The sequence below is a fragment of the Trachurus japonicus genome, chromosome 15 (genome assembly GCF_045865225.1).
Source record: "Trachurus japonicus isolate A0001 chromosome 15, Traja_1.0".
Taxonomy (NCBI): domain Eukaryota; kingdom Metazoa; phylum Chordata; class Actinopteri; order Carangiformes; family Carangidae; genus Trachurus; species Trachurus japonicus.
Genome location: NC_140921.1, coordinates 18,353,776 through 18,371,920, shown reverse-complemented (window position 1 = coordinate 18,371,920; position 18,145 = coordinate 18,353,776). Strand labels below are relative to the sequence as shown.

General features: G+C 42.7%; 3 protein-coding genes across 14 annotated transcripts in view; 2 read left to right on the top strand and 1 right to left on the bottom strand.

Moving 5' to 3' along the window:
* Positions 1–2,420, top strand: part of arhgap22a (Rho GTPase activating protein 22a) — a 12,346-nt gene extending 9,926 nt beyond the window's left edge. For both annotated transcript variants that reach the window (XM_085800158.1, XM_085800159.1), the window contains 2 exons: positions 30–1,050; positions 1,141–2,420. In XM_085800158.1, coding sequence (XP_085656284.1) covers positions 30–1,050; positions 1,141–1,360 — 1,241 coding nt within the window. In that variant the 3' untranslated portion in view covers positions 1,361–2,420. The remainder of the gene's footprint in view (positions 1–29; positions 1,051–1,140) is intronic.
* Positions 1,747–14,410, bottom strand: mapk8a (mitogen-activated protein kinase 8a). Of its 11 annotated transcripts, none has more exons than XM_085800166.1 (12): positions 14,387–14,410; positions 9,298–9,464; positions 8,889–9,018; positions 8,688–8,746; positions 8,417–8,555; positions 7,370–7,535; positions 7,037–7,108; positions 6,106–6,288; positions 5,867–5,991; positions 5,668–5,731; positions 4,725–4,802; positions 1,747–3,820 (listed from the first exon to the last, which is right to left on the bottom strand). In XM_085800166.1, exons 2-12 carry the CDS (start codon positions 9,417–9,419, stop codon positions 3,645–3,647), a joined length of 1,314 nt encoding a protein of 437 aa, XP_085656292.1. In that variant the 5' UTR covers positions 9,420–9,464; positions 14,387–14,410; the 3' UTR covers positions 1,747–3,644. The 11 variants fall into 11 exon arrangements, with proteins under 11 accessions (XP_085656292.1, XP_085656294.1, XP_085656287.1 ...); XM_085800168.1 differs by lacking the exon at positions 14,387–14,410 and adding an exon at positions 14,002–14,146 and having other exon boundaries at positions 1,747–3,825; XM_085800161.1 differs by lacking the exon at positions 14,387–14,410 and adding an exon at positions 14,002–14,146.
* Positions 14,287–18,145, top strand: part of ptpn20 (protein tyrosine phosphatase non-receptor type 20) — a 26,591-nt gene continuing 22,732 nt past the window's right edge. The window contains exons 1-3 of the mRNA XM_085800157.1: positions 14,287–14,527; positions 17,118–17,254; positions 17,463–17,626. Of these exons, the coding sequence (XP_085656283.1) occupies positions 17,131–17,254; positions 17,463–17,626 (288 nt within the window). The 5' untranslated portion in view covers positions 14,287–14,527; positions 17,118–17,130. The remainder of the gene's footprint in view (positions 14,528–17,117; positions 17,255–17,462; positions 17,627–18,145) is intronic.

Here is an 18,145-nt window from a genome sequence, read left to right as displayed (position 1 = left end):
AGTGAATGTGTGTCTGCCTTTATAAACAGGTAGTTCCCAGGTGCAGCACCTGATGACTGTGCTGATCAGTGAACACTCCAGACTTTATCAACATGAGGAGCCAGAGCCAGAGAGCAGGACCTCCCCACAGTCACAGCTGAGCCCTCTCCAACGGTGCAAGGTGGAGTGGTACTCACAAGAAGACACTGACCCCGCACCCTCCTCAGGCACAGGCTCTAAATCCCCTAAAGAGAAACCCCCATCTTCCACTCCTATTTCAGGCAGTAGGCCGACTACACCGAGCCCGAGTACAACATCGGAGAAGGGTGAGGATGGTCAGATGGAGGGGAAGAGCAAAAGTAAATCAGAGGAGAAAATGGACGGAAAATCGAGCAGTAAAACTGAAGGGAAAAGTGGAGGTGAAGTGGCTTTAAGCCCCAGTAAACAGTCTAAAGCCCTGCCCTCCTGGAGGTGCTCCTTCAAGGGCAGTGCAGCATCCGAGAGGGGGTCAAGGGGAAAAATAGGGGGTTCAGCGGGGGATGTGTCAGCGGCTGGTGGGAGCAACTGGCTGATGAATGGCCTGTCGTCTCTCCGAGCTCACAGGCGCACCACGTCCTCTGGTGAAAGACTCAAAGACTCGACTCTGTCTCTAAAGGATTCAACCCTCTCCCTCAAAGAGACCACTCTTTCTCTCAAGGACTCGCAGAGGGACTCTGATGAAGACTCCTCTCGTACGTCCCTGTCTCACAGAGCCCTCCACCAATCCCACAGACTGTCTGCCTACGACAACGTCGCCCCCTCCAGTCTAAGCCTGCCCGCCGACACCTCCTCCATCTGGATGTCCTTTGAGATCTCACTGGCCGATCCAGAGCAAAGTGACAAAGCAGTAAAAGCGGGACAGGGTCAAGAAAGATCGACAGAGGGGACGGACAGTGCAAATACTCCAGATCACAGTGCGAGTGGGACTGAGGATGATCTCACTGGAACAAATGAAGGTCTCACCAACATGCTAACTGAGCTTAAGCTGGATCTGAAGAAGCAGAGGACAAACTATGAAAGCAGGATTCAAAAGTAAGGATGACTCAGTCGTTATTTCCTATCAAAAAACGAATTCATTTCCACATGAGGTTTTATTTATGATGTCTTCTTCTTTTCTTTGAGGTTGGAGGAGTCCTGCTCTAAGTTCCAGGCCCAGGTGAACCATCTCGAGGAGGAGCTGGACCAGGAGAGGAAGAAGTTTCAGATGCTGGAGATCCGACTCAGGAACTCAGAGCGGGCGCATCAAGCCGCAGAGAACCGAAACATCCTCCTCCAGCAGGAGATGGAGGAGTTCTTCAAAACCCTCGGAGATCTGACCACAGGAGCAACACGGACCAACTAGACCAGACCCACCTGCTTTCATCTGGTCCATCAGAGGAGGAGCTTGAACACTGGGAAGACCTGCCAGCCCCAAAGCTTTGAAGACCAAATACCTCTAGTGCAGTACTACTTGCCGTTGTATCCTCTTTAGTATGGCCGTCTTGTGCCTACACTGACTAGTGCCGGTGCCAAACGAGAACTCCTAGGGACCAAGCACCTCCCATGTTACCATTCCACAAACTTCCTGACTATTATACTCCATTGGTCATGTAGCTGATTATTTATTGACTAAAATTGTCTGTAGGAGACCAGAAAAAGCCTTATCAATGACATGAGGCATATTGTCTTCCTTATAAACCCCCTGTTGATGTTAGAACTGGACAGTGAAAGGAAGAACAACGTGAGACATTAAAATTCAACTCTTTTATTTGCTGGAGTTGAAGGTACTGTAGACAGTTTCCATTTCTGATGTATATTATTGGTCTGTTAGTGAGGCAATTTCAGATCCAAAGGCTTAAAATTCACACACCTGGCCTTATCATAACACACCACAACACAACAGCTTTTTCTCATTACTGTCCATATTTGGCCAAAACCATCAGAAGACGACAGCATCATCCCAGTAGTGCTGAATGGCTTTCCTTTCTTTCCTCTAACTGTACCTGCACTAAAACCAGATTTGCTCAGAGAAAACTCATGCGTAATCTATTCTAACTTTTTCTATTTTCCAGGAGATGGAGGGGAAGGAGAAAAAAAAACACAAAAGAGAGGAAGCCACAACAGTCATTTAAAATGTGGCCCAGAAAGGGTCAGGACATGCGTCACAATCCCCAAAGTGCATTCTGGGAGCTGATGCTAGGGGTTACTGGTTACTGCCTATAGTGCCCAACCATGAAAAAGGGCAAAAAGGGACAGGTTGGGAATTTGAGCCATCAAATACATCCAAAGGTTACCGTGGCAGGTAGCAAATGCCTGTTTCCTGACTCTCAGAAACATACATACATCTACATTAAAAATGTACAGATCAATTACCAAGTATACTAATCTATGAATTATATTGCACACAAAAAAAAGAAACAAAATGCGTATAAATAGTACTTCTGAATGAAATGTACATTACATACAATAGACACCGCCTAGCTTGAAATAAATAAATAAATAAATAACACAAATGCAGAAAAAAAAGTGGATGTTTTTTCGCATTTCTTTCGAATGATGTGTGCCATGATATACATACTGTATCTTCAAAAACGCATGGTTGAGTATATGTGTGTGTGTTTGTGTGAGGTAGAACTCAGAAAGACGCACCACAGAAGAGAGGGGCATCTGCCACGGAGAGGACTGAAAATCACTGAACTGAGTTAAGGGCACTTAAATGAAATATCCTAAATATCAGACAGCTGTGAATAAAGTCTGAACGAACCTGCCATCAGGGTAAAGTGACTAATTTAGACTTAGTCTCTGGTGACAGTCCCCAAACACAGCTCACTCATCCTAGTCAGTGGAGTGGCCTATATTAACTTGTTACAGCGCTAACAGTTATCATTGGCTCGTTGCAATGCCACATGTCTATTCACTTACATTCACCCTGTTCTTCCTCATCCAACAGACCGTCATCTACAAATTACATCTAAATCAATAAACAAGTTAAAATACAGTCAGTTTACAGTATGCTATAGTAGAAAAAAGAAATTCAGTGTCAGGGCAACAGGGCATTTGACCGCTTGTCAAGATACACACAATCAGAGGTGACATAATACTAGGAAATAAGTTAACTTGGGATGCTTTCTACAAGAAAGATGAGGAATCATGTCAAAATAAAATCTATCCATTTGCATTTGGATCCGAGATTAAGTGTGCTATAGTCTACTTTTAAAAGTGAGGATTGGTGTAAATTCATTCAAATGTCCCAAGAATAATACAAAAATGCCAAATGAACAATTCAAAAATATACCCAACATAATATTGCATTGCTAACAGTGTGATAGTCGACTGTGTAGCAGTAGCTAAAAAACAGCAATGTGTCAAGTACACTCAAATCCCTCTCTTTCCTTACATACATCACAGATTCACATCAAATCATACTCTTGATTCTTTGCAGCAAAAATACAGTAATAATGATACAATTTCAAACCACAATCATTTACAGCAGGATAGAGGGAGGGGGAAATAAAAACAAACTGTACATTAAAAGCAGCTCTACAAACTAACATGAGAAGTTCCATTGGCCTAGACCCTTTCATGAGGAAAGGTTTGTTCTTTTGTGTAGGTGTGGGTTTGTGAGTTGTGTTTTGTGTGTGTGTCCGTTATCTGCAGCAGGCCAGTGCACCCAGAGAGGTATGGCTGTCCAGGCTGCTGTCTGTTTCAGAGGTCATGGTGGGGTCACTGCTAGGGTCAGTGGGTTCCGTCGACATGGACGAGACGTCATTGGCCGAAGAGGAGGAGGACGTGGGCTGGGGGGGGCTGTCGATCACTGCTGCACCTGTGCTGCGAAAAACACACGTCAACGCATAGGTTTCATTGAAATACACAGGATTCTGCCTTCACACACGATGAGTCGCACATGCACATGTAGAAAGTGTGTCACATTTTAAATTCCCTGTAAGAAAGGACTGGGTCATTTGCAGGCCAAAAGTATACAGGTTAAAACTGGGCTAAATCTTTTTCGAAAAATTAAGTAATTACTGAAGCATTTAAATTCAGTTTAATAATTTATACAGTGTCAAATCATAACAGATGTCACCATAGGCACTGAGCAGACGAAAAAGTCATATTATATTATATTTTTTATATCTTTTACAAATAGAGTCATACAATTACAAGAAAAACATTCAATAAAACAATGACTGAATTGGGTAAAATGTCTTTACTTTTCCTGACAATATATATCCTTCTAGCTCTACAATTACTATTTGTACTGTTTTGTGGAAACACCAGGACTTAATTCTTGAAATGTTATTTATGATTCTATCTGTAAAAAGAAAAATGAATATTTCAACTTGATGATCATCTTAATTTCTAAAATCTCCGGCTATGACTATAATACACTTTAACCGGTATTAAAACAGTGGTTTAATGTAACTTCGGAAAACCTTTTCAACACTTCAGCAGATTTTACTTCTTTATTTTTAACATCTCTTGGCTAAACCTGGGTTGTGTACATGTAACAAGTGTGCAGTGAATTTTAATAAAATACAATGTAATGCAAGAAAGATTACTAGCAAGATATTAGCACTTTTGCTTTATTTAATTATATAGAGTGGGTGTCAGCTTCTGGTAAACAACCATCATGTGCCTCTAACAAACAAAAATAGTACTGATTCACTGTAATTCATCCTTTCCACTTCCACCTCCTGGTATCTCCCAGAGTTATAATGATTACTCACCTAAAGGAGGTGGCTGGCCTCGTATCACTCCATTTTTTGTCCACTCCTCCCATTCACTCACTTCCTTATAAATAAGATCTACAAGTGAAAGAACACAAGAGGGTTATGTCAGGCAAGGGACACAGAGAGGAAGAATTGATGCTTGTATGCACAGTATGTGATACACTTTTTCTGTACAGTCAGAGTGTATTGCATACTGTACAGTCCAAACAGCATCATGTTTCTAATTTGGACGAGCTGTGCTGGTGTGACCCTTCTAAAAATGAGTGAGGGGTCATTATCACCTGGCAGGGTTTAGGATGAGCTCATCGTGCTGCACAACTGAAAGTGATATTTACTCACAATCTTAAGTCCTCTCATGCCCCACGGACTCAGGTTGCCCCACAGTGGAAAACATTAACTGAGAGGTTTTAAAAAGGGGATTTCAAGTCATGTCACGCACCCTCTGGCAACCACAGTGGAGATGCAGACCTCCTCAGGCAACAATGTCTGTAAACAACTGGCTAGATTTCTACGCATTCACTGGCTCTCCCATTGGATTTTGTTACACATGGTTTATTTTTGTGCTTTCCATGCATAGAAAAAAAATGATGTCACTGCTATTCATACAATCTGACCAGCTGACCGTTTCTTTGTAAACACATCGGATTTGCACAAATTTCATCCAAGAACTATAACACAACGCCCTCAATTGGTTAGTATTTGCATGATAACATTAAATAATTAGTTAAATTCCCATGCTCAACATGTAGTGAGGTTTGCACCAACCAATTTTCAAAAAAAAGAAAAGAAAAAAGTATTTTATCTGTGAAATCAACAGCTCAGCTTGGCACAGTGGTTAGTTCGTGCTGACTCAGGGGGCGGAGGGTAAATAATACACTGAAACTAACTGTGAAAATGAAGTGTGGAGTTGAGTGTTAAGATTCTTAGCATGCTGTCTAACCTTTCCACTCCTCCACAGTGTGCTCCCTCTCGTCCAGCTGTTTGTCTGCGAACTTCGGAGGTGGCTAAGAAAGAGAAAATGGCTTAAATGGCACATTGGTGGTAGAGGAGCGATGCCAACTTTCCGCTTCCACAGAAGTAATTAAAATATCATGTGACCCCATTTAAGGATCACGCAGTGCGATCGGCGATCCACTTACCGCTTCCACTTCTGCTGGGTCATACCAAACGTTGATGTAGGGGTGCTGCAGGGCCTCGTCCACCGAGATGCGCTTGGAGGCATCAATCACTAACATCTTGGATAAGAGATCTCTTGCTTGGCTCGCTGAGGGGAGAAACAACAAACAGATAAGGTGTTGAGGTATGAATCACATGACTTCAACTGGGGTCTGATGGATGCATTTTTAACGGTTTTGGATTATGATATAACACCGCTTACCTTTCAGCTTGTTGTGATCAGAGTCAGCGGGGAAGAGCACGTCTGGGAAGAGTTTCTCGAAGCTGTATCCAGCATAACGTGGCCTGTTTTCTACATACGTTCTTACTGACTGGTTCAGCTTCATTAGGAAATCCTGAGATGGAGTGCCGAGCTGCTCAATTACCTTGTTCCACTGGTCGATGTCTGAAGTGCAAATGTTAAGGAAACACTACGCACACACACACCATGACATCATGGCAGCAACATTTAAGCTTTTTTGAGGTGCACGCACCAATACCCCATATACACACATAACACAGCTAAATCACATGATCTATGCACTCATTCTTCTCCTATACAACTCATACATGAACTGCTCTGGAGAAGAGCAATGATGGAGGTCACGTTTGTCAAGTGGAAAACTCGAAAATGGATTGTGACAAAGTGACAGAGGGAAGCTATCAAGATGGTGTTGGATCTCTTCACACAGAATGAAGCGATGACACGGTGATTCAATCAATGATGGGGAAGGATACGATCAGTGCCGGGGAACAACACGCTTCCCCTGATCATCTCGGCCACTATGCAGCCCACTGACCATACGTCCACTGGAGGTGGATGTTGAGATGACAGGGAGGTGGACATGCAAACAAAAAATGATGATGAGAAAATAAAGACACACACATAAAGAAGGATAAAAAACAACAAAAGGCAAACTGAGAAGAAGGCAAACAGAGAGGCAGTGGTGTGATGATGTGTGGAAATGAAAATGGAGAACATGCAGCATCAGCCAGGTGCATCAGAGGAAGAGCAATGCAGTGGTGAGCGGATAAAAATGAGAATTGACACTATATTAACAACTCCCCACAGCCTGGCACAAAGTATTATATTCAATCCAGCTCAGCAGGGACAGCACAGTCACTTTGCAAGTATTTTAAAGTCCCAAGGATACAGTCCCTTCCTGGGAAGAGGATTTTATGGCGAACCATTTCCGCCAATATGCAGCCCACAGACCATATGTCCACTAGTTTAGTGGAACAGGGTAATCAAAGCCAATAAGAGGTGAGAGGAATGCATAACAACAGGTTAGTAACACATAGGAGGCCGGTTAGTGAGAATTTTCTTATAATAAATCCCCATTATACAGAAGCAGCTAACACGGTGTTAAAAGCAAGATTTATCTCAGGTCCCTGAATGTGGGTTATAACAGATCTGACGCAAAAAGGCTTTAAAGGTCTTTTTATACTGAAAAGAAAAGAGCAGCAGGTCATAGATAAATACTAACCGTTGGCTTGGTAGCCCATGCCCAGAATAACCTCAGGTGCTCTGTAGTAACGCGTCACCACATACGGTGTCATCAGGAGGCCTGTGGCGGCCGTCCGAGCCAAGCCAAAGTCCAAAATCTTCAGTGTGCAATCTGACTTGACGACGATGTTACTGGGCTTGAGATCCTACAGAGGGACACACGGCAAAAAAAATGGTGTTAATGTTTTCAAAGAAGAGCAAAGGCCTTATTGAAGGAGTGTGCGTGCAGCTAATGTATTTATTTTCCCCTTATAGCATAGTTATAGTGAAGCAGCGAAACACCACAATGAGACAACATGCAGCCTACATTACAGCGTCTTGATCAGCTGTTACATTCAAACAAAGATTGTTCAGCTTTTTTTTATTGTCTATAAAAGTTACACAATCACAGAGAGCTTTATCATCCATCATTAAAGTACAGTGATGTACTGCAGGTGCCAGCTGCAGCTGTTTTGTAAAAGATGACATAATTTAACTTTGCCATATTTCTCTGAACAAAACTATTTATCGAAGTGTTTGGTTTGCTAATAACAAACACATCAAGTTTTACAGAATAAATCAAGCAGTGACATTTCACAGTAATGATTTTGTCTTGTCTTGTTTTTGTTGCGAGTCTCTCTTCATGATGGGGCCGGTGCATTGTACACCTGGTATTATTGATCCAGATGTGGAAATCATACACTCACCTCCCCTATTTGATGAGGAGGTCAGAGGTTTGTATCAGCTACAAGAGAGCTACTTGAAATATAGGGTTTGGTTCATTAAGAACACTTCCTTCGAATTTAGACAAAAGAAAAAAGACACAAATATGAATGCTGTTTTAGCAGAAACAGTTAACACAAAGTGTGTCCAATATATTTTTATAGGTTTTTATTGGTAGTTAAAGGACTACACTCCTGATCTAACGGCGTGCCAGTTGACCGTTTCTACTTTAGTGTCATGTAACAGCAGATTTAACAGTTCCTCTTCAGAGCGCTCGCCTGGCATCGGTCTGTGTCGTTCCTGTAGTAGGCCGACTGATGCTCACCCTGTGAATGATGCCGGCAGCGTGGAGGTGTTTGATACCACACAACATCTGATAGAGCAGATAGGACAGCCGCTCATGGTCCAGCTCCATCTGAATGACCTGGCACAGGTTGGCATCCATCAGCTCCATCACCAAGTACCTGACAGAGCAGAAACAGTTATATGTGTGAGCGTGGGAGTCATTTAAAGCAAACACACAAGAGGGAGTCATTCTGGTTTATGAGCAATACACAATGTATACCTGACAATGAAAACAAACAGACGTTACTTACACATCTTGGAACTCTTCTAATGATTTTTGTGGCGTAAATACATTTAATAGGCCGATGATCTGTGGATACAAAACACCATCAATCAGAATGATATTAACATGAAAGCATCATTACACATTTAAGCATAAGATTTTATCAATCTAAAGCAGTATGTCTCCTACTGGTGGAGTGTGATGTAGCCCAGCAGATTTGCATACTTACATTTTTGTGATTGACACATTTCATTAGGACTAGCTCTCTGTACGCCCTCTTGGCATGGGTCTGATTCTGAAACGGCCGACTCAGCTTCTTGATGGCAACATTTCGTTCAAGGATTTGGTCGTAAGCTGAGCTGAAGGACAAAGAGACGAAGGAAATTCAAGATACGGTCACAAATGAGGCAGAACAGGCAGCAGACATGGAGGAATGATGGGAATGCGTCACTTTGATAGTATAAATATTTCAGCTTTTGTCATCAAGAAAACAAATAAAAACTCTGATTTACATGGATTTATATAGTTATTTCTTGAGGCAATGTTAAATGAAATGCTCTGTGGTTTTCATGTGGTTCTGTGAAACATATTTCACCACATAGCTGCTGACTGACTATAAATGAGGTTGAAACACTTACCAGACGATTCCCTGCGCTCCTGAGCCGATGGGTCTTAAATTCTGGTATCGCTTCAGAACTGTGAACGTCGAATCTCCGACATCTAGGCTGTAGAACTCTTTCTCTTTCTTGTTTTTGTTCATGGTGAATTCTTCAATTACTGCCTTCTGCGCATCCAAAAATGTCCTCTGTGTACACAAAGACAGACACACACTGTTAAAATATTTTGTCGCGCTGGGACTACGCCACAGATCCCACAAGAGCCGCTGAGCAGACCGGGCGAAAATTAGAAAGTCAAATGAAAATCCCTGCCCCCGAGAAAGCAGATTAGGAGTAAAGGAGAAAAGACACTGCTGAATTTCACACTTGAGGCGAGCACTGCAGCTCCTTATCTCAGCAACTCAGCAAACGCACCAGGATGGAAGATTTGATATCATCAGCAGGGGTGGCAGAACAGCAGGCCACGGGGAGGTCTACTCCATCATGTGAAACATGAATCTCAGAGTGACTCTGTCACGCTGGAAAACCAAGCCCAGTGATAATTCCTCTCAGTTTGGACCCCAGCCCAGGACTCCAGTCCAGTTCTACAAGCAGGTCTTCCACAGCCGCATGTTAACTGGGTCAAGTTGCACCAAGAGGCTGTGAGCCCAACACGGAGATGCCAATTTGTGAGCACGATGTTCCTGAACAAGTTTCATTTTGCATCAAAACAAAACAAACAAAACAAACAAACAAAAAAATCTAAAAAAAAAAAAAAAAAGGAGAAAACCTAAAATCGACTTCCTTCCTCTCCTATTGGTCTGTTCTTATATAAGCAACGTAATCGCCCTCCCCATTCCTCCACTCTCCCGACACACAGTCCATATGAGGGATATAATTGCCAGAATAAAATGAGTCAGCTCTCCTTCTGTTCCTCCAACGTCACAAAGACGTACATAACATCCTCCTCCCTCACAACATGAAAATAGACATGTCACTTCTTTTTATACTTTCGACAGGAAGACAATTACGCTCATCTGAGCTATGATGGCTTGAATGAGGCTGGAGTCCTTCTGCAGCGAGTACTCTTTGGTGTCATATTGACTTATCTCTTGCTCTCTTGTAAGGTCATTATTTTTTTAATAATGTCTGTGTCCATTATAAAAATTAAGGTCAGGCAAGTGCAGGTTTAAAGTTTGATATCTTATGATCCCTTAACCACCTCTGTAGTCACACACAGTGCTCATATTGTCTCTGCTGGACAATAAATTAGTATTGATGCTTACAAGTACATGCAGCCTCAACAAATTCCTCTGGATCAATAACACACAATTAGGCTGCGGTAGTACTAGTTCCATGCAGCAGCACCTGTGAGACATGTGGAGGTTGTGAATGGATTTAAAGGCGGGAGCTGGAATACATCAAAAGGTGCCTTTAATATCCTACAAAAGCAGAAATACAACAGGGTCATTCCTAGAGTGCACTGCTGTCTTGTCTAATAACTTTGCTTTTTTATGCACAAGTTGCCTCAGCCTGATGATTTCATGAATGGCCTCCAAAGCACACACACACACACACACAGCATCTAAAGGTCGACTCACACCCTGGCAATGGTTGGCATTAATATCTAAGCCTGTTAATCTAAATATAACAAAAAAATTACACGTTATTAGAAAACAGTGTCACTGTTGCACACTGCATCTCAACACAATATCAGGTGATACATTGTAGCTTTCTTTATAGTCAATTATACAGCCTCGTGGCTGGAAAATAATAGGCAATTGTGTCCATTTAGGCTATAGGGTTTAATACCATCTTGTGTTCTGTCCTTTACATCCACACATGCAAGAAAATCCCAGCTATAGCCTGGTCACATTTGTCATGGATCATGTAGCTTCTGGCACATACGTATACCGCACTGTACCCCTCATATATCCTGCTGTGTATCCAGTCTGAGGCTGGTTGGAGCACACATGCACAAGTGAAGAAAGACTAGAGAAACAGAGCAAATTGCCATATTAACAGGGGAGGCTGAGAGGAGGATCACTATCGATCCGCTGTTTATTTTCATTCCATGTCAGTGTGTTAACCTTGGACACACGACCCCTGGTCCCCCGGCGGCTTGTCGACGGCAGCAGGTAAATGACGGCATCAGAGCACAGAGCCGTGCATGTAGCTAAGCGCCTCAACAAGCCGGACGCTGCACAATAAGACATAATACAGGGGATAATAACGACCAAATACCGTGATATGACGGGGCCTGTTCCGCAGCCGGCGGCGACACTATCTGTCGTCTCGATCTCCACGCGATCGCTTGTGTACGGACGTATTTCACTGTAGCGACGTGCAGCAGGACGGTGTGCTGTGTTTACGGGTGAGTAACAACGGGGAAACACAATGTAGCCTAACACCCTTCAAACAACAGCCGAGTCGGTGAACGAGCATGCACACACACACAGCGGTGTATACGGTGCGACCCTCCCCCACGGCCAAACAATAAGCACGTCTGAGGAGGAGCAGAGGTGCGAATCCTCATCTTACCTCCCGTCTTCAAAACCAAACTATCGATCCGCCTCCTCCGCTAGGTCCGATCGGCGGCGAAGTGTTCCGGAGCAGCGGGCGATTCGTTACTGCCGCCGGTGAGGGATGGTTTATTCCGTTGTGCGGCTTAAAAATACATGACCTCACCAAATTCACTTGCCTACGTTTCCATCTGGCTGCTACTGACAGGCCGGGGCGCGCAGTGCGCACGGGGCATGCGTCCCAGTATCACGTCACTCATCCACTCTGACACACCCACCACCCCCTCCATCCATCCTTCCTTCCTTCCGCCGCCATCTATCTATCTATCTATCTATCTATCTATCTATCTATCTATCTATCTATCTATCTATCTATCTATCTATCTATCTATCTATCTATCTATCTATCTGTAATCCACGTTAAACTAGAATTAAGGCCATTTATGCCCGCAGTAGATTTAGATGGATAGGCTCATTGAAAATATATAGACCCAATACTGCATGATAAGCAGTCAGAGCCCAGATACAGACACAGGCCATATTTCTGCCTGACAACACATTATACTAGTTACGATAACTGTAATGAACATTTCAAGTAATAAATGCCATAATGGATGAAGAAAGATGAGGCTGCAAACTTCCGCCTGCTTTATATTTCCTAAAATCTGTTTATTTTCTGGGGACAAAAGATACTGGCTGACAGGGTGTGTATAGTTTATGGATCACTGAGCACACAGTTCAAAAAGTCTCACATCATTTTTCTTTTCTTTTTTTAAACTGAGACAGAAAATATGTGGAAACTGACAAATCCCTTATGCTTTCCCTGTTAAAAAAAACAGCACAATGGAATAGAGAGGGAAGCTGAATGTGCAGGGAAAGGAAATATACCGAATATAGTGAAGCATTTGCAAAGCTTCAAGAAGAATTGTTAGGTACAGTATAGGCCTATATACGTAAGTTTACAGGGTTTAATTTGCACTGGAATATGTCCACATACACTATGTCAACTAAACATGTGATAAAGCATGTCTCTGTTTATATCAGTTAAGACCAAACTACTTTAACAATCAGACTGTGTCGATCACTCCTAGGACAAAACATGTCTGTCAATTCAACCGACCAAAATCATACAGTCTTGTTGCTTTCTCTATTGGTTCACTGTTTTGATTGACTGTGTTGTTGTATATGGGACCCCAGTGTGTCGGCTGACTGTATATCTTTCAAACAACACAATTGGAAGACACATACAACAACACAAGTCAATGATAGTGGGTGCAGCATGATGACAAAAACAGTTTGAGGTAGAGTAGGCTACACAGGCAAATGTTGGCACATAGTAGACACTGTGTATGGACATGTAGTGTTTTGTTTTGTTTTGTTTTTTTTACACAAAACAAATGTGATTCTTTCTCTGTCTGATTTGTATATTTTAATAAGCCTGATCAGTTTAAAAGAGACTTTTCTGTCTTTTAATGTAAACACAACAGTCTTTTCACAGACACAACTAGACAACTTAGCTACTCTACAATTCTAAAATTAGGATGATGATGATGGTGCACAGACACTATTTCCCCTAAAAAACTTTTAGTTTTATGTCACTAATATTTATGATTTACAACAGTCAGTCAGTCAGTTAGTTGATTAGTTAGTTAGTTAGGGAAGCATGGGTATGTGAAAGTGTAGACACTTTTGTCAGTTTCCATGATAAACAGTGGTGCTGCAGTGATAATATATAGCTATAAATGAATGATTAGACTCTAACTGCATGGCCACTGTCACCAGGGCAACATTTGGCATCTTCTGTGAGCCAATAGATCTTTATATCTCCAGCGCTTATTTCACTGTGGGATCATTTGTGGACTACGACAGACACGGGCTCTGCAGAAATCCATTGCATAGTAGTTCGGGTCTACGTGTAGTAGGCTACCTATACGCTACAACAGCGGGGGTACTGTATATGCACGGAGCCACGCTCTGCGAGGGCATGTGACTGAATAAGGACATTAGGTAAAAATTACGTTAAATTCGCGCTGAGTAGTTTCAATTCTCCCTGCACCCACCTGACAGCCCTGGATGGTCGTTAGCCTATTTATCCTTGTCCCTGCCTGCGCAGATACCCCGGGGCCTGCAGAGACAAGCTGCGCGCAATAGACCTGGGAAGCGGCATGGATGAACGTCCCAGCACCGACTCCCGCAGCAAGAGCAGGCTACTACGGCTCCTTACCCCTTGTTCGAAGAGAGCCCGCAGTGTTATGATCATCGTGGGGGAGCAGCCCTACTGCAGCAGGCTACAGTCCACTCGCTTTGCCGAGGTCGTTCGTCCTTCCCAGGCTTTCTCAGTAGCGCACCTATACCGCTGAGGAGCCACCGCACCTTTGGGCGTCAGACGGATTAGTTAAATCGGTGTAGCTGATCTCACGCCACCCGCTATTGGTGGCTCTGACCTGCCGCTGTCAAACCGCGAGGCTAATCCAATTAAGTGTTTAAAGGCGAGAAGCTAAGAATAGCGCAAATTACAGTAAAAAGTTTCAGATCGTCAGCGTGGTGCCGGTTGGTAATAGAGCAAATGAATGGGGCACTATGTGTGGGTAATGTCACTGATGAATTACCTGCCAGAGCGAAGCAGCCTTTGGTGAGAGGACGTCAAAACAGCAATGCCATGATCACAAGGATTATTTTGGATCCGCGGTGGGAGCGCTGAAGATAACACAAAGGATCAGCACGCTCACATAGGTTACATATGCTACCAGGTAATGTTTCTCTCCTGTATCATCTCCTTCCTATGGTCCTGTGTGGCACTTTGTATTGTGGTGGGTGTCTTCAGATTTATATCAATATGCTCTGTTAGATGTATAGATGGAAACTAATTCACTTTAACCAAAGATAGGCTACACACACTCACAGGATTATGATGAGATTTATCTTTAAGAGCCATAAAGATGCAGAGTGTAGCATTCACATTTATTCAGGCCTGTGAGGAGGAGAATAATCATGTTGTTGAATTTTGTTGTTTGTTAGATGCTGCCTCTGTTCTATAGCTACACAAACTGGCCTCTGATCATAATATCATGTCCATACTATGATGATAGCTACATGATTGTCACCTTGTGGTGGGAAAGAAGGTCGTAAAACAGAGACCTAGATCCTGAACAAGCATCATGTCCCACATTTCCAAGGATACAGCACAGCTTCTCTTCAGTCTGTGTCTATACATCATGTGATTGTCTGCTAAACAAGGTGGGTTGTGTGGATCAGGTTAGTGTCGACTTATTTTCTGCAATTTATTGCAAACCTTATGGTGCTTAAAGATGCTCGTACACACAAAAACTGTGGCAACTAGTGTGTGCAACGGATGTGGCATCAGATTATTAGGCACTAAAAATAGTTGGTTTCTAGACAGCAAGAGGCATCCTGCAACTGCACAAGAGACGTCTGGGAATTTGGTATTTCTCTACAGCTCCATTTCAATCACAGCTTGCAAAGGTTGGGATTTAGGGAGATGCTCGGATAGAAAGTGAAAGTTTGCTGGTGAAAGTGTCAATGGTCCAAATGTTGAGGTTCCAAAGTTCCTTTACATTGGTTTACCGCCCCAGAAATCCAGCCATGCGTGACCGTGTGATGTCAATGTAACAAGCAACAAATAACCAGGTGTTTCCCATCACTACTCCTGCAGACAGACCACACCGAGGGAGCACAGCGGCTAAAGTTTTACTCAACACTTTATGGGTGGGTTGCACCTGGCAGGGATTTTTATCTATACTTTTATACTTCTTCAATAACAAACTACGAACAGGGATACAGTTTTACATTTCTCGTCAATATAATGATAATCACTGTTTTAAATGACCATGTGCAGTTTCACAAGACCTCATAATATCACAGTTTCAGAGTTGTTTTTGTTGAGGGGGGGCTAATCTTGTAAGGCTTTCCCTTAAGTTCAGTCAACCTGGGTGTCATGAGCTCAGGATAAATTCAGTCTAAGTGAGGGGTTTAATCAGGCCTAAAGTAATTGGGTTGGTGTGTATCAGTCAGAGCTTGTTGTTTCGTCCAGTATGATACGTATATAGTTGGCTGTGAGCAACCCATTGTATTTGTGTTGTGATCACTCAGAGGACCAAAATAAGAGGAAAGAAGTGCATTAAGGCTGTGTGTCACGGCCTTTACCATCAAGAACAACCAGTTTCTGTCTCTCTGCAACTGTTTGAAAAAACTGAGGTAAATGCATCAACCTGAAACAAGTCAGATTTTATTCTCAGTATTGTTTTTTTTGCTCTCAAAACTCTGAGGTTGGACATGCAGTCAGAAAAAATCTCAGACTTAATAAACATTAATGTGTTGCAGTCATTCCTGCAATCTGAGCTCTAACATCCACTAGTAGCTGCCTCAGTGTTCGTCTATACTGTAATATTTCAAAATGGTGGCAGTTTGTTTTCAAGTCAGTCTGGTGTTCATCAGATTTACAACAGCATGCAGTCTTTAAGATCATTTAGGGCATGTGCTTTCTTAGAAAGCAATAATCCCAACCAGAAAGACATTTTACTGGGTGATTGATTCAGTCTAACCATGCACATCTACCTCATCTAATGATGCAAGATGAACTCATTACTTGAGTTAATTTTAGATTAGATTAGATTTTAATTTGCATATTTGTAGGAAAAGAACAGAAATGGTCAAAATGATGTTTGTCATACATGTAATTGATGTATAGCAACGATACCAATAATTTCCAAAGAGAGGAATCCTCTCTGTACTGTTCTCATATCTCCATCAGTCTGTAAGGTCTTTTTTCCCCTCTGTGCTGGCAACTGTGTATAGCTGTGGTAATACCCACACAGTATGTGACAACAAAACTAATATAGGATCATGACACAGTTGCTGTGGTGCCAGAAGCGCAGCTCCCTCAGAACCACCCTCAGGTCAGAAAAAAGCCTATTACGAAATGGGAGGGGCAGAGAGATCGAGAGGCAGCGAGACCAGTGGACTAAGATAATCTAATCAGAGTCCAGTGCAAAGAACTGCAAAGTTTCTCAGAACTCCCTCTCATATGTGTCTCCGAGGACAAAATGGTGTTGACAGGCTGTGACAACAGCAGTAATACTGTCACAGAGAGATGTAAGAGGAGGATGAGGAAATGAGAGAAGGAGAAGGAGGAGAAGGATAAGAGGCCTGACAGTACACACTGTGAGCGCTGACATTAAGACATTCATTCAGCACCTGTAGACGTTTATTTACAGAGCAAAAGTGGAAAAAAGAAACCTCTCTTCCAAATTAACAAAGACTCTAATCAGCAAATTTTGTAATTTGGATGTGTGTGTGTGTTTTGTGTGTCTGTGTGTGCAGGAATGAGTGCAGGATGAGCAGCACTTTTGTAACATTAGCTGAAGTACTGGAGGCGCGAGGGGGACCTCTGCTGGAGGAGGAGGTCTGGTCCCTGCTGCTGGGCACTGCAGAGTCTTTAGTGGATGTCTCCTATAAGGGTAAATAACCCCTCTTATTGTTGGCTGTCATGTATTGTGTCTTCACAGCATAGCAGCATAGCATTATGTTACTACAATGTAAATATAACCATCTGTATATATGTTGCAGTGTTTCTGTCTCACTCAGTGCTACTTTACCGTAGTACCTGTATTCGCACCATCATTGTATATTATGGTCTTCCTTCTGTTTTTTTTTTGTTTTTTTCAGGTCACAACAATATGTGTAATATCATAAGCCCCACCTCCTTGTTGCTGTCAGCCACTGGTACCTTAGCATTTAAGAACTGTGGCCTATCAGATGATGTTACCACCTTCACTGCTCCAGAAATGCTGCAGGGCCGTGCCAGCTCAACCAAGCCTGCCATAGAGAGGGTCAGTGCATGCATCCTCATTTCTGTCCTAAGACCTCACGTTACAGCCACTGGCAGACTTGTCAAACACTAAAAGAGTATCATGTTGCATTGAGGTAATTTTAAACCCTGCACTGACTTGAACTGATTACAAGTCACTGCCATCATGTCATGTCTTTTTCCTCCAAAAGTGAAATCTCAGGATGTCAGGAGCTGAAGGACGGCTGAGATGTAATGTCGCCATCTAGTGGTCTCTGTGCTCTGCATTTTGGAGCCTCAAATGTTCAACACTCTTTAGTTTAAACTCTTAGATTATTATCAGAATATCTGTATGATTGTCTCACACACCTCCAGCCAATCAGCCTTGATACATGCTTCATATTTATAGTCATAATATGTCTTTTATATAACCGTAGATGGAGAAAGTTGCCTTGAAGAGCTGTGGCATTTAATAAACATCACAAATACTGTATTGTTGTTTTTACTCAACTGCCCATCTCTAGTGCTTTCAAACACTAATTGATACAATTGCCCTTCATTA